Below are 16,628 nucleotides of genomic sequence, written 5' to 3'. Positions count from 1 at the left end.
TCGAAATTCTTAAAAGGGCTCCGCCCCAGTGGCTCTGGAGTTTCCCATGTTAACCTTATGAGAAATGGAATTAATGAATCTTAACAGCTGTTTTCAATTAAACAAGTTGGTTCTGTTCTCTGATGTTCAATAGGCAAGTGAGCGCAGCGAACGAGCTCCAACCTAAAGGTGAGTGAGCGTAGCGAACGAGCTCCAACCCAAAGGTGAGTGAGCGTAGCGAACGAACTTCAACCTGGAGGCGAGTTAGCGTAGCGAACGAGCTAACCTGAAGGCAAGTGAGCGCAGCGAACGAGCTCCAACCTAAAGGTGAGTGAGCGTAGCGAACGAGCTCCAACCCAAAGGTGAGTGAGCGTAGCGAACGAACTTCAACCAGGACGTGATTGAGCGATGCGAACGAGATCATCTTGAAAATTAAACGTAACGGTACTTTCTTTCCATCGGTCTGTCTTAGGGGAAACCTATAACTTAGGCGATACGAAGTTCGCCGGGTCAGCTAGTAAATATATATATATATATATATGAATTTGAACGGATGGTGTTTTTGCCCTCTAGGGACCTCAAAATGAAAAATTAGATCGGTCTCGGGTCCAGGTCTTACCATGAGTACTACGGTAATAGCTTATTCCCTATATGGGAAATTCGCTAAAATACAAACATAATGTTTTTGTTTGCATTTATCATATTGTAAGTACGATGAATGTGGAAATAAATGGGATTTACATATTTCCTTTGTCAATTTGATAATCTATACTATTATATAGCAATCTCATGGTGTCTGTATATATGTGTGTTATTCAACATAGTAAAAACTACTAGACAGACTGGGGTTAAATTTTTCAAAATATAACTACTATACCAAGAATGGTAATTCAGTAGGACTAACTTATTGCCACTTCAATATTTGTAGAGACTCTGAGATTTGTAGAGACCAACATCTAACAATTTGTTCAAATAAAATTAATTTTCAATTTTCAATAGAAATATTATGTTTTAGACTACCCAAGGAAACCATAAGTTAGCAACAACAAAATTTGAAGTTTTCATTTGGAAGGCATACTGACTAAATAATTTATTTACTTTGAATATTTTGTAAACGATTTCAGAATCTAAGCCTCCATAATATGGCTTTCCACAATATTAATAGAATTTTTTATAACATCAACATTCAAAATTGAGTCTGAGACTATGATGCTTTTATTGTTAGATAGTGTAATACTGTACATATTTTTTACTAGGCCTACTTAACAGAAACGCCGGTTTATTTCTTTAAAGTGCCAGTTATTTAAGTTATTTTTATCACATAACAACAGCTTTTATCAATAAGATAGACAAATAAATAAGGAAATAGTACGGCATTCTCATCTAAAAATCACTTCTCGCGTCTATATTTACACGAATCAATGTCTTATTCTTAAATTTTTTTACAAATCTAAGTTCATATTCGTGAAAATGTTTCACACAAAAACGAGAATTGTTTTAAGATGTCTTATTTGACCAAAGAATAGCAGGAAGACATTGTTGCTGACGCGGCAGATCGCTTAGAATCTTAGAACACTGTATGTATTATTCATTTTTAATTGAGCTTTCGTAATTATTCTTGCATCCAGGCACATCACATCTATCTGGCATGGTGTAGTAACAAGCTCAATGTCATTACTAATGATTAAGGGTAATAGAAACGCGATTACGTACGTCGGTACGAGACTCCTCCATTCACTGTAATGGAAAGACGTCCACGCACCAAGACACGGATGCGACGTTGCCACTTTTCGCTTGCCGCGGCCTTGTATTAGAGGTGGCTGTGATACAGTACATTGTAGAATTGACTGGCAAATGAGTACCTAATCCAAATGTAATATTGCTTTCTGGGTTATTGATAAATCACGATCAGCTGTATTGAAGTAAACAATAATCAGAAGTAATGGCTTCTAATGCTATTCTTATGGAGAATATTTCCGTTATATATAATTTTAAATTTGGGGAATTTCACTATTTTTCCCGCCGTCACGGGATTGAGACCTTTAATTTAAGCCCTTTAATGACACAAAAACGCATCTTTTTTTGTGTGTGTTCGTGTTCTATATGTAGGCCTACTTATTTATTAAATGACGACCTTCATATACGGAGGTGAATAACGACCTTCATATACGGAGGTGAATAACCATTAGAGATTTTAATCTTTATATTATTATAAAGATTAATCTCCTTTTGTTTTGTTTGGTTAGGGTCCAGGCCTCAGATCCATATAAGAGAACCGGTTGGATAATCTTACTAATATTATAAATGTGAAAGTTTGTGTGTTTTTTTGTTTGTTTGTTTGTTTGAAGTTCAATCACGCATAAACCACTGGACGGATTGGGCTGAAATTTGGCATGATGATAGCTTACATTCCCGATTAACATATAGGCATATTCTTATCTCAAAAATCCTTTCGGGCTCCGCCCCAGTGGCTCTGTAATTCCCCATGTTAACCTTATGAGTATTCATATTTAAAGGGAATTAACCCCCCGAGTGTCATGCGTCGCTGCAGCGACTCAAGAACACTGTTTACGGCAAAGGCTCTATGACTGACTGAATTGGATTGAACTGGATCGAGTTAGGTATCGTTCTTTTCGTTAAATTATAAGCTTTCTCCAGAGGTCTGTCTCAGCGCTGTATGTTCTCCGAGCCGATCGTAATTGTAGCAGACAGCTGACGTGCGTAATTGTAAACAGCTTGGTTATCCTCGGACCGATGACTGATGTGTTTTATTACGTTTATCATTGTTTTAGTGTTAAAAATCAAAAGTAGTGATATACGTGGTGCATTATAAGAAGATTTAAGTGATTTTGAAGGGCTGGTTGATGATCCTGAAGAAGTAGGTAGTGATATTGATGTAAATTATCAGCCAGATTCCTAGCTATGGTTAGGCTATGCATTCTTAGCTAAACGCAATGGACTGAAATCTGTTTTTCACTCATAACATATTTATTTGATAACTTACCTCACTATATGATTATATATTTGTAATCCTCATAAAATTTAGAACAAAGTGGCTATTTTCAAATATTTATAGGCCTATAATTTATACAATTTCATTGAGCGCAAACTTATTTTTTTGGGAAAATTTTCCAAAATATTTTTTTAAACAAATGTTCCTTATGTTTTATATATAATATTGAAGCCCATGATTTTCCAAACAAAATGGTATATAGAACAGTATAATTAACATTGTTTTTAAGCTTCTCAGATCCGATTTAATAAAACCTTGCAAATGAGCTAAAAATAGGCAGAAATTAAGGCCAAAACAAGGGACACTCGGAGGGTTAAAGAATTTAGTCAGCTGTTTCAACTAAAAAAGTTGGTTCTATGATATGGAAAAGCATTAAAAAGTTATAAGATTTACCAACAGGGTGCAGCACTATATTTTTTTTGCATTTATGAAAACAGCTAATTTGAACTAAGCAGCAACAAAAAACTGTGATTCGCAATGAGAACTGTCAAAGTAGGATTGTTTACAGTATGTTTATGTTTTTCATTTCATGAATAATTTGTGATATTTTAGGAATTGTTGATAATTTATTTTTCTCTATTGTTTAGGTGAAGTGGTAGAACATTATGACTATGGTAGATGTGTAATACTATAGAATACAGTTGAACCTCTATAAGACGAATTTCAAGGGGTACGGGAAAAATTTGTACTATAGAGGTATTCTTAATAAAGAGGGTCGTTTTATCGAGGTTTAATGCTGCTGTTATTCTTCTTATAGAGGTTTCTCCTCGCTCCAAGGTTTCTCCAAACAATGACTGAGGAAGGAGGAGGGATAGGTGAGGGTTTCATGTTGACACAAGCTTCTGTTTGTTTTGAAAACTACGTACTATGGAGGTTAAGATTATGATAAATTTGTCTTATAGAGGTCACGTTCGTCTTGTAGAGGTTTTGTCCTAAGAATATTCGTTGTATAGAGGTTAATCAGTTCTAGCTCATGTCACAAACAAATTCGTCTTATGGAGGTTTTTAACTTAATTACTACGTTGTATAGAGGTGTTTTTACCATTGACCTATATGAAAGTGTCAAGGGGATTTAACAAAATTCGTCTTATCGAGGAATTCGTTTTATCGAGGTTCGTACAAACGAGGTTCAACTGTACTGTAAATTTAAAAAAGCAAATCTTATCAAACTGTGTCCTCCCTTTTTGCAAACGCAAAGCTTGAGTATAACTGCAATAAGCATTTTATATTATTTTATTTTATATTCCAACCCCGTACGAAGGACGGGTACTCTGCTAGTGGTTTTATAAATTCTTATTTTTGTGGCTTTCGACAGTAATTTGGATCCTAAGATTTTTGACATGCTTCGAAAGCAGTTAGTTGCAGCGATAAGTCTCTTTTCTCTTTCATTTTCTGTTTTGTTAATGGAGTTAACTGTTATTCCTAAGTACTTAAATTCAGAAACTCTCTCTCAAACGTCAGGTTGTCGACTTTAAATGGTCCCAAATCGTCATTTTGAAATCTTCCCACCTTGCCTAACTCCTGTGTTAGTCTGAAACGTGTCAGAGTATTCACTTTCTACCTTGACTTTATTTTTGGATCCATCCACACATATATTTGTCAAACTGTCAAACTTAATCAGCTTGTCCCGTATCCCAAACTTGTGCATTGCTTCCCAGAGTTTGGGTCTCTTTATGGTATCGTATGCTTTTATAAAGTCAATAAACAGGATGTGGCACTCTTTATCATACTCCCAATACTTTGATATTATCTGCTGCAACGCTGCAACACATGTAATTGGTTTGCTGTTGAGCGTCCACTTATAAAAGCCTGCCTGATGGTCTTCTACACATTCTTTAGCATAGATTTTGATTCTCCTCAGAATTATTTTGGACAAGTTGTATTGTATTAAAAGAGCTTAAAAAACAAATAATATAGTAGGTATATCAAAGTGTTTTTGTACGTTTGTTGGTAGGTACGGTACCGTAACGGAGAAAATTCAAACATTTGTAAATTTAAAATTCCCCTTGTTATTCTTATGCAGAATATTGTAAAATGTTTTTTTTTTTAAATTTCTGTAGTTTGCTTGTTTATGGATATATTTTGATCAAACTTGGTAAATTTATTTATTTTATACCAAGCTATTAATATTTTACTAAAAACACACTTTATTTGTTTCCTTTTAGCAGCAAACCTAGCTACTTGTTATTTAAACCTAATGTTATTTAAATAGGTTCAATTGATAATCAATTCAGACAAATAGATATTCACTTAGTCGGCAGTTTTGCTGAGGCGGGGGTATTTAGAAACCTACAGTGTTGATATTTGGCACTCTTATTCTTAGATATATAATGTAGGCTACAAACTGTAGCATGCAAAAAGTGATATATATTAAAGAAATATGCATTTATATAACATTTTCTAAGGTACGTTTTTCAGTGTTGGGGAAGCTACTTTTAAAATGTAGCTAGCTACAACTACTGCTACATTTCCAAAAAAGTAGCTTAGCTACAGCTACAGCTACAGTTCCGAAAAAGTAGCTAGCTACAACTACAGCTACAATGAAATGTAGCTACAGCTACAATTTTAGCTACTTTTCCAAAGACGTTACTTTTTATACCACGCACATTAGGTAAATGTAAAATTAATTGCAACTACATTTTTATTGAACAAACTTTTAAACAAAAAATGTCAGTATTGTATCTAACGTTACTTGGAAAACAAATTATTCCTAGATTGTAATTAATTTGTTGGCATTATAAAACTAACATTACAACAACAGAACTAAATATTTGGGTGTCCCATCATATTTAAACTTAGTACTTATTTTTAAATATTGCATTATTTTTAAGCATCTTATATGTAAATTTCATTAAGTTCAAAGGTCATACAACCAAACTATATTTTAAAAGCTCATTTTATTTCTTTAATATAGATTCATTTATAGATGTCTTATATCAACAATTAAGATCAATAAAACTGTAAAACGATTATTTAAAAATACTTTTTTGTGTTACAGAGCCTAGCCTACTGAAATTGGAGTTTATTGCCTTTCTTTACTTTTAATGTTAAAAATGACATTGCTATAACTTTTAACCATAGTGATAAGTTACTTGTTCTATGAATAACACTTAGAAGACATTAAGTGTTATTGTCTTCTATAACAACATCGCAATTGTAAATATATGTTTGTATCTACTCAAATTCAGTTTGTTATTATGTATTTTTGTATATATTGAAATTCTGACGCCATCAATCCCTTATTGGGTAAAAGATGAAGACATGGTAATAAGGTAATAATCGTCCTATAGTGTCATTATGCATAGGGCAATTGTGCTTCAACCTAGTTGGTACAGAAAACAGTATTCAGCAACTTATCCTGGAATCGGCTTTTAATTTAAACATGTTGAAATTTGTAAAGTAAAAATAACATGTAGGCCTACTTGGCTATGTACGGTAACAAGTTGGCTTTAGTAGGCTTGTTCTTGCAAGGATTTAACAGATATATTCCTAAAAATTGAACTTGGATTTTGGTATTCGTCTTAAACCATAGCATAGCCTAGGAATAGTCCTATATACAAGAGCTGTTAGCAGGAGCAAACTATGCTATTTTTTCAATGTAAGTTTCATGTTATATGGAGTTTTTTCGTTACAATTATCATGTAGTCTAGGCATATCTTAAATCTCATCAGGTAATTTCCTCTTTGTTAATTTAGTAAACCTTTGAAAAATCTTCGTAATCTAACCAAGGTAGGGCTTGTGATGAACCACAATCAACAGCTGAAGCAAATGTTGATAGACCAGCTTTCTCATTATTTTAAGGTTTAGTGTTGGTTTCAATTAAAACCCAAGTTGAAACACTATCGATATAATAAAGAAACTAAATTTATTACTAATTTCCCTGTCAATCACTTGCAAGCATTCAATAGCTTCTTTTGACACCGGTAATGTTTAAATGTCGTCTGCATCTAGCGATTTTATTTTATCTGACAGTAATCATAGAGTAGTAAATTAAGGAAATGAGAGCCAAAAATGTGGATAACACTTATTTAATGGCCTCCATGTCCACACAACGTTGTAATAGGGAATGAAACTGCTGTAACCAGCTGTATGAAGCCAAGAAAGTAGGCCTAATTTTTTTTAAATCTCAGTTTGAAAGAGGTTGTTTCACGTAAGGTTGAGGTTATGATAAAAATCATAGGCCTATCTCAAACAATGATAATGTAGCGAGAAAAGTAGCTAAAATTCCGCTACAACTACTTTAAAAGTGTAGCTAGCTACAGCTAAAGCTACAAAATCTTAAAAGTAGCGTAGCTACAGCTAACGCTACAAAAAAAGTAGCGCGCTACTTCCCAACACTGGGCCTAATACAGTCACGAATCCTCATCAAAATCTACCTACCTTCCCCACAGGCCTAAATAAGAGCTGATTATTTTGTTTCAAATAAAATTGATTTAATTCCGCACTAAATCGAGTACAAGCAGCTGTTTGCTCTCCTCACTCAGTCCCAGCACACATCTGGACCCGTCCAGACCACATAATATTACCAACAAGCTTACTGCTCAATGAACCTTAGTTTCGTAATTTTAACGTTTTATATCCACTTAGGAATCTCTCCGACAAAAAAAAACGATTGCATTTTTGGATTCAGCGTGAGAAAAACTGTAGGTGTAGACATATAAAAAAAAATATATTAAAAAATCTTTTTAAAATACCACGTTTTTAAACGCACAAAAAAGTAGAAAATAATTTATAAATATGTGGAGAGAATAAATACTTGTAAGATTTGACAAAAACGTCGGGCGCTTGCAATAGCTAATTTACGATTATCTTAACCTATTTATTTATCTCTTATTTTAATACGTGAGGGCTGTTTTTTGTGAACAAAACTCCTCCGTTATTTCTGAACCGATTCTAACGTTTGAGGTGTCAAATAATTCATCTTAATTCGTAGTTTTGCATAAAGGTTTTAGAATGTAAAAACTCTTACCCTTAAGGGCACGAGGACGCTCTCAAAGGTCGCATTTTCCCCATAAGAATTACACTGAAAACAAATTTAAAAACAAAAACAGCTGTATATAAAAAGAAACTCACCAGCTTTTTGGGAGTAAATATTGATTTTTGTAATATTTAGGAGGTTATAGACAAATCTAAACAGTCAATCAGTTTTGTTGGAAGAACTTATTTTGGAAGTAAAAAAAAACCATGAAGAATATACACATCATATTGTCACAGTGGTAAAGTAAACCTACCTAAAGTCAGATCAAATAAATACATGCAAGAAATGTTTACAGGTAACAGCTTTAAGTCGGGAAACATTTGTAGAAAACACCAAAAAATAAGGCCGGGTCCAAAAAATGCTAAAATATTTTTACAAGAAGCTTTTACTATTTCAAAGTGCTATTAAATATCGTGAGTATTAATTCAATTAGTGACATAAGAATTTAGTCGGGTCTTTTAAACTCATCGAAAATTATGCCTGTTATTACTGTAGTTTTAAAATAACTTCTTTATAATACCGTACTTAACAATTGCTCGATTTCGAGCAACAGGTACACTAGTTATATTCTATTGCATGAGCCCCACGTTTTTCGTGTTAAATCTTACAAGTATTTATTCTCTCCGCATATTTATAAATTATTTTCTACTTTTTAGTGCATTTAAAACGGGATATTTTAAAAAGATTATATATATGTTTTTTCTTCTTAATTTTAGCGAATTTCCCTATAGGGAAGTAGCTATTACCGTAGGTCTCATGGTAAGACCTAGGCCCGGGACCGATTTACTTTTTCATTTTGATGTCCCCAGAGGCCAAAAACACCATTCATTCAAATTTTTATATGTCTATATATAGATATATATATATATATATATATAATAAGTATGATTGTGATTAGGGCTACTACTATATAAATAATTGAAAACATTATAAAAACATTAGTACCCTTTTAAAATTCATTTTTAATTAATAAACGACATGTTTGTTATTGTATTTGTAAATGTAAACATGACTATGACCTAAGTGTCGAAACATGTCGTTTATTAATTAAAAATGAATTTAAAAAGGGTACTAATGTTTTTATAATGTTTTCAATTATTTATATATATATATATATATATATGTGTGTGTCCATCCGCACGATAACTTGAGTAATTTTTGTCCGATTTTGATAAAATTTGGTTTGAAGGTGTAAGGCGGGATAAACTTGAATGAGTTCGCGAACCAGCATGATCGGACTATGGGAACGGGGGTTTATGGGGGGTTTTATGGGGTAAAAATAGGGTTTTCCCATTTTTGACCCTAAAAACACAAAATTTCACAATTTTTTTCTAAACCATTTTGTAGAGCTTAAAAAAACAAATAATTTAGTATATTGAAGCGTTATGCGCCTAATTGCTACGGATAAAATTAAAAAAAATTTTAATTGTCAATTTCCCGTGTTATTCTTATGGAAAATAAGTCAACTGTTGTAGTTTGCTTGTTTATGAACATATTTTGATAACATTTGGAAAATACATTAATTTCTTACTAAACTACAGTACCTTTTAACATTTTAAATTTAAAAAAAAAACTTGTTTACCCTCCCTGTTGCAGCAAACCTAAGTACTCGTTAAACTAATTCTGTTTAAATAGGGAATAAATGTGATATTTTTAAGGAGACATTTTAGTGTAAATCCAATCAGGCAAATGGAAATTCGCTAAGCCTGTAGGTTTGCTGCCGCAGGGGTATTTAGTCTTGAATGTGTAAATATATTAAATCTATTTTATATGGCCTGTGAATAAAAACCAACCCTATTAACTGTAATCAGATTTTGTTGCTTATATTCTCATAATCATTAAACTTAGAAACCTCTGGTCTTTGAACAAACTGTCATGAATTTAAGTTTAGTTTCAAAATTAACAGCATCTTACTCCAATCGATACATTCTTCAAAAATGTAAACATTGAAACTTTGAGCGCACATGGGGTGTAGCCCATAGTACACCCTTCATAATATGGAAATTGAATGATTTAATATTGCATTGTCATTAATTTGTGAGCTATGTTTCAAGTCTATAGCTCATCGGGAAGTTAGTTTTAAAAAAATTGATCGCAAAATTTGTACCGAACAGACAAGAAAGCGAGCTTATAAAAACGTTTAAAAATTACATCTAAGTTTCCCAGTGTAGACATAGGGGATAATTTCCATAAATAAAATTAGATATAAATACGCTATGTTTCATTAACCTGTTATGGGTCTATTCGAGAAGAAGGTCACCGAGAACGGTTCTCATCCTGGATCTGTTTTGCACACCTCTACTACCGATTAAAGTAATTAAAATCTGATATAAATACGCTATGTTTCATTAACCTGTTATGGGTCTATTCGAGAAGAAGGTCACCGAGAACGGTTCTCATCCTGGATCTGTTTTGCACACCTCTACTACCGATTAAAGTAATTAAAATCTGATATAAATACGCTATGTTTCATTAACCTGTTATGGGTCTATTCGAGAAGAAGGTCACCGAGAACGGTTCTCATCCTGGATCTGTTTTGCACACCTCTACTACCGATTAAAGTAATTAAAATCTGATATAAATACGCTATGTTTCATTAACCTGTTATGGGTCTATTCGAGAAGAAGGTCACCGAGAACGGTTCTCATCCTGGATCTGTTTTGCACACCTCTACTACCGATTAAAGTAATTAAAATCTGCCTGTCAAAAATGTGCTGTAGCTTTCTGTAACAATTGTTGGATAAAAATTTGTAGAATATTATCTTGTGACAGGCCTAAAATAGTTTCATATGAAAGTATTTAAGTATAGTAAGTAGGTAAGTAAAATAGCATAATTATTTAAAACCTTTATAGTCGTAATGAACTTCATTTGTTTTGTATCTTTTTATTAATGTGAATTTATTATGCAATAATTGTGACCTGTGTATTATATCATTGACTTTATATCTACACAGTGTGTAGATATAAAGTCAATGATTATATGTATCCGATCTGAAAGAGAAAATAAACAAACATTCTATTCTATTCTATTCTGTTCTAAGTAAGTATTAAAGAATATCATAGATTCCCTAAAGGATGAAGAACTAACTTATGCAAACACTACCCCCCCCCCCTCCCCCCCACTAACTGCAAATGGGCAGACTAATAATTTAATCTGCTTACTTCTGTTTTTTCAAGCGTTTACTGTGGATGATTACGAATAAGATTTAATAGTAGGTACTTTCCCGTTAAAGGGAACTTTCGTTATTATTGATGAATTTTTTTCCATAGTCTACAACGATATTTTATTTTTTGAACCGATATATCGATATTATCAAATTGAAACATATCACCCGACAACTACGCAGAGCCGGTTTAAGCGGTAGGCAAGGTACACGGTTGCGAAGGGAGATAGAGACTAGAAACATTCAATATGTAACACTATAAGAAGCGAAACCCCAATGTTATCGAGGGCGACACTTGTGGCTGATAGAGAAAACCTACATCTCAGAGGTTCTGTCAAGCTTTATCCGCAATGAGCTATAATACAACTTGAGGTAGCACCCAGCACTGGCGCATTTACGTTAAATGTTAGTGCCACGAGGTTGTGTTGTGTATTTATGTGTCTCTATGGAGCCTGCTTTCCTATCAATTTCCTTGATAATAACTTACAAGTAGGTATTTGAATTTTTTTTAATTCAGGATGTACCCAAAACAGAGGTTTAGTAGATCAAATCTCACAGTTGTCTCACAAATATATGTCATATTTTACATAATTATAAAGCTATCGTTAACGTAAACATTTTGGTTGAACCAGAGTTTGTCTTTCAGACAAACCAACACAAGGGGAGAATGGTTTATCTTATCTAGGCTATTAGCTATTACTCGTTAAAAATAATGTTATAGGCCTATATTTCCTACTCAAAGTAAAAAGTTTATAACTTGCCAAATTGTAGGACTATAGGAGTAAGGATTTAGGGTAAATCGTGAGAAGGTGGGCCTAATGCCCATACTCTCACTATGTTCTTAATTTATTATTGTTATTCCCAAATAACAATGACCACAAACAAAAACAAGTGGATTCGTTTGTTGGGCACCCCTCTACTGGACTCGTCCAGCAGACGTTCGAACATTTCAGACTTTCTTAAGCACTTATTCATTCGTATTTTGAGATATATCCAGAGATAATCTTTACTACCAAGTTTAACATTTAAGTTTTTTAAAAGTATGTCACTATGCCTGAATGATGTTCGCTTACACTAGAAAAATGTCTAGAACCCGCTCTATGCAATTATGATAAATAAATATTGTTCAGTATCAACAAACAATCATAAAAATATTAGGATTGAAATGAAACTGTTCTAAACTAACCTTACCTGACCAAACAAACTTGCTGTAACATTTCAAAATTCTGTTTGTTATGCCACTAATGACTTTTCTGTTATCAAACGAAATTTTGAAATGGTACAGCAAGTTTGGTTAGTTATGTTAGGTTAGTTTAGAACGGTTTCATTTCTTCATCCATAGGTATATTGCTTTTGATTATACAAGATCAGTTGTCAATTTGTAATTTAAATGTGTTTGAAGATATTATAACAGAAGGAATATGGATCATAAAGAAAAACAAAAATATCAATATATCGATAAAAATCATCGATAATAATGAATGTTCCTTTGAACAGGAAAGTAGGCCTACTGATTTAACATATAAAATGAACTGTTAAATTTGGCCCCAAGAGGTTCTTAAGCCGGTGGGTGCATTTCCAGCTGTCTACCTATAGAGAAATCTGGAAAATACGAGGGCATGAAAAGGTTTTGACGCTGACTCTTATATAAAACAGCTAACCGGCTGCGGAACTGTCACGTTATTCGCTGACCTGATCGCTTTACTCCCTCTATTGCTGTTGGCATGAGAAACAGCAAGATTAATCATTGAATATAACTATTTTGGCTAGCCTAATATATTTTTACAAACAATTTCAGCGTACATAGAAATTATATATAAATTCTACTATATTTACAATGAATCTACCTTACGATAGGCCTATTGATTATGACTTATGAGGCGATAAAATTAAAGAATTTAATATAGGCTAAGTTATATTACAAATGCAAATAATAATTTTGCAATCTCACTTGGAACTTGAATTATTTGTCTGCCCGTTTGCAGCTATAGGCCTATTGTTTGCATAGTTCTTTGTCCTTAGGGAATCTATAACAAAGTATTTTAGGCCTGTCACCAGATAATTCACAAGTTTTTATAGGTATTGTCACAGCCTGCTTACAGTATTTGCTCACTGGGCATTTCAATCATTCTAGTTGATTTAAAATTAAAAATTAAAAAAGCACGGTAAGTACTTCATTGCACGGAATGTACAAAAAAACGGAATGTAAAAAAAATCATGTTTGACTGGTGGCTACTGTGTGCCTTAAAAGCAGCACCATCTATGTTGGTGTGATGTGTCATACGCACATATTAGGCAACCTTAACATTGCTTTTGTAATATGTAGGTACTAGTTTGTGTAACTAACTATCAAAATGCTTGTATTTTAACTTCTATTATTTGAAATTGGTTCAAAAATTTGTCAAAAACATTTTAAACTAGGCTACTGGCCTGCTTTGCTGCCGCAAGTATTAGTCCTAGCTTTTTTAAAGTGTGTTTCAAAATAAGTTTGCACTAAGCTTTCACACATTCTTCCATATTATGCTATTAGTATGTCAATAGTGTTCTTTTTTATTATAGTAGCAATCAACCCTCAGCCGTTGCTCCCAAACGTACCATAAATGAAACTGGTACCATTGTCATAACACCAGCCACAGAAGGGGAACCCTCACGATTGTTAGACGAAACTAATGTAGCCGATGAGTCTCAAACTTTAGAATATGAAACACCAAACAAAAAAAAGAGAGGAGGCAAAGGAGGAAAGAGGTTCCGAGCCGAATGGCTTTCCTTTGATATGTTCAAAGGATGGCTACGAGCTCATCCTAATCCTGAAAGAGCCATGTGTACAGCATGCAACATAGTATTGAATGCAGGAAAAAGTGAACTGGAAAAACATGCAACCTCTATTAAACATCAGAAGAAAGTAATTGAATTAAAGCAGCAGCAAAGATACGAATATGAGGTCGATAACAACACACCCAATGTGATTCTTGTGGAATCCAATGTAACCGATGTTGATAATGGACTTCACAGCTCTTTTCTACAACGGCACAACGGTGTGTATGGTTAAATGATAAATCCAACTCAAGGGCCGGGTTCTCTTAGAGGCTCTTAAGATTTCAAAGTGTAATCTTCAATTGATTGCACTTTTAGGTTGATAATTTTTATGTTTTAAAAGCTAAAATGTGGCTTAGTTTTATTTGTTCAATCAAATTGTTTTAAACTTTGTTTGTTCTCCAGGTATTTGTACCTTACTTACATAACTCCACCTAAAAGTAACTGAGACATGGCAGAACATGTTGGAGTGAATGATGTTGATTCAGATTTACTTGTTTTGAAAAGTGCTAATTCTGTGAGTCAAGATGATACCGGAAATGAAAGTTCAACCCAATCTATAGCCACCCCTCCTAAAAAGCGTAAATCAAGAAAACAGCAAAAGTATAGAAAAGCTTGGGAACATTTCCCGGAGTTTAGCTTTTGGTTGGAAGAGGTTGAAAATAACTGTTATAAAGCGAGGTGCAAAGTGTGCAGCAAGGTTCTGGTTGCTGATATTAGTGTGCTTCAATCTCACTCTCAAGCGATAAAACATTTAAATAACTCTGAAGAGTTCCGTCAGGGAATAAAAACGTTGGAAGCATTAAGTGGGGTGGGAAGTGGGCGATCAAGTGACCCCCCCTCTAGATCATTGTTTCAAAGGAAATCTGCAAACGAAGAACAGAAAGCCAAAGAAGTTGCTGAGGACATTGACTTTGACTGTTTGTCCATATCAGGTTGGCTGAAAATTCAAGTCATTCATAAGACTCAGATTCTTTGGAGTACTTTCGCAACCATAACCTTGTTCACATTTTCCGCTTTACTTTCAAATACATCATTGTGGGTGTATGCTACCAAAATATTTTGAGGGGATATTTTAACTGAACAATTAGTTTGCCTTACATAGTTGAGAAAGCCTCTAAGGGAGTCTGGGTCTTTTATCATTATGTTTAAGTACCAAAACCTATTTTACATATTTTTAGTTATTTTGTTTAAGTGTTTAAAAAAACAATGAATTGCCCTACAAATTCAGTTAAATTGAAATATATATCTAACTAATATGGAGTAAAACGAAAGTAGCCTATAAAATTCAGGAGTTTTAAATTCAAATGCATAGGCTATAATTGAACAATTATATTCATTTTAAATAGCTCTCATCGGATAGCAATAATAGAGTTCAAAATTGTTTTAGAATCTAAACATTTGGAAAAAAGCTAAGAGCGAATTATACTAAATATCAATATTAAAACATTTTATTACCATTTATTCCTCTCAATAACATACAAAATTATTTCAAATCAATCAGAATTCATGGGTGAATCTTCTACAGGCACCTTGCTCTTATGGGACCAAAACATAGGCCTAATCAGAAATTGACTTAGGCCCATGAAGAAATTTAAAATGTGTTGGGCTATAAAACGGTTTTGGCCTATTTAAATGTGGTTTTTCAGGATAAAAAAAAATAGTAAAGTATTGAAGATATGATATAATATCCTTTTGAAATATTACTCTACTCCTTAATGAGACACAATTTAATTACAATATTATATATAATATCACATACTGCCTCAATAAGACAAACACAGGCCAATAATCCAGACACATCCACCCGACTTGCAATTTAAAAGAGAACCAAATATTATTTTCCAAGCAAAAGCTGATTAGTATGTGGTCTGCCCATGCTCAAAACCACCAAACAGTGTGGTTATTATATTTTTTAAAATAATGTATATAAGCACAATTTTATTTAGCTAATATTGTATTATATATAACAAAGTAAATGACTGTACTTGGGTTTTGTACAATAGATCATCTCCAGGAGCAGTTGAGTGCAGAAGGGAACTATACAGAACATTCGGAAGGACAGCAACTGTCAGCCATGTCCGGGAGAAGGCCTGTAGCCGAGCCTCCGTCCTACACCAGCAAAGCTATAGGTGAGTGTGCGACACCACAGCATCGCAGTCGAATAGAGAGAGGTTGCATGCTGATAATAATAAATGTCTAAAGTTAGACTTAGAGGCTTAGATAATTTACAGTGTTAAAACAACAGATAGTCCCTGTTCACGTAGTTAGCATTTAATGGCATATATTTCAGATGTATTAAAGGATGAGTGTACGAGTAGATATTTTGTTAAGCAATGTGCTTCACACATAGGAATAATTCTGATGAGTCCCGAGTATTTTTTACTTATTTTTTGTGTGTAGGTGCGGCCCTACACTATTTAGAATACTCTCCCTGGTAGACACTCAGTTGAAATTTGTTTTAAGTTCTTTAACTTCTATGCCTAGGCTATGCATAAATACACCCCCGCCGCAGCAAACCTGCAGACGAAGCAAATTTCCATTTACCTGGCTGGATTTCTACTAAAATATTCCCCTAAAATGTTCAGATGTATTTCCTATGTAAATAACTCTTACTAATATTATAAATGTGGAAGTTTGTGTGTTTGTTTGTTTGTTTGTTTGTGTGTTTGGAGTTCAA

At 33.5% G+C, this 16,628-nt stretch overlaps 2 protein-coding genes across 9 annotated transcripts in view; one reads left to right on the top strand and one right to left on the bottom strand.

Annotated features, from left to right (window-relative positions):
• Positions 1 to 16,628, bottom strand: part of LOC128985814 (bolA-like protein 1) — a 113,153-nt gene that overhangs the window by 44,963 nt on the left and 51,562 nt on the right. The window lies entirely within an intron of this gene.
• The window catches only part of LOC128985811 (peroxiredoxin-4-like), a 39,316-nt gene that overhangs the window by 8,904 nt on the left and 13,784 nt on the right, over positions 1 to 16,628 (top strand). The window contains exons 2-3 of one of the 3 annotated variants that reach the window (XM_054405702.1): positions 14,354 to 14,883; positions 15,955 to 16,080. In XM_054405702.1, the coding sequence (XP_054261677.1) occupies positions 14,400 to 14,883; positions 15,955 to 16,080 (610 nt within the window). In that variant the 5' untranslated portion in view covers positions 14,354 to 14,399. Of the gene's footprint in view, positions 1 to 13,693; positions 14,170 to 14,353; positions 14,884 to 15,954; positions 16,081 to 16,628 lie in introns of all 3 variants that reach the window. The other 2 variants (XM_054405700.1, XM_054405699.1) reach the window with 2 other exon arrangements.

Source organism: Macrosteles quadrilineatus, unplaced genomic scaffold (genome assembly GCF_028750875.1).
Source record: "Macrosteles quadrilineatus isolate MER2022 unplaced genomic scaffold, UCM_ALF_1.0 Scaffold_2__2_contigs__length_208266976, whole genome shotgun sequence".
Taxonomy (NCBI): Eukaryota; Metazoa; Arthropoda; class Insecta; order Hemiptera; family Cicadellidae; genus Macrosteles; species Macrosteles quadrilineatus.
This window is presented reverse-complemented; position numbering and strand designations above follow the sequence as displayed.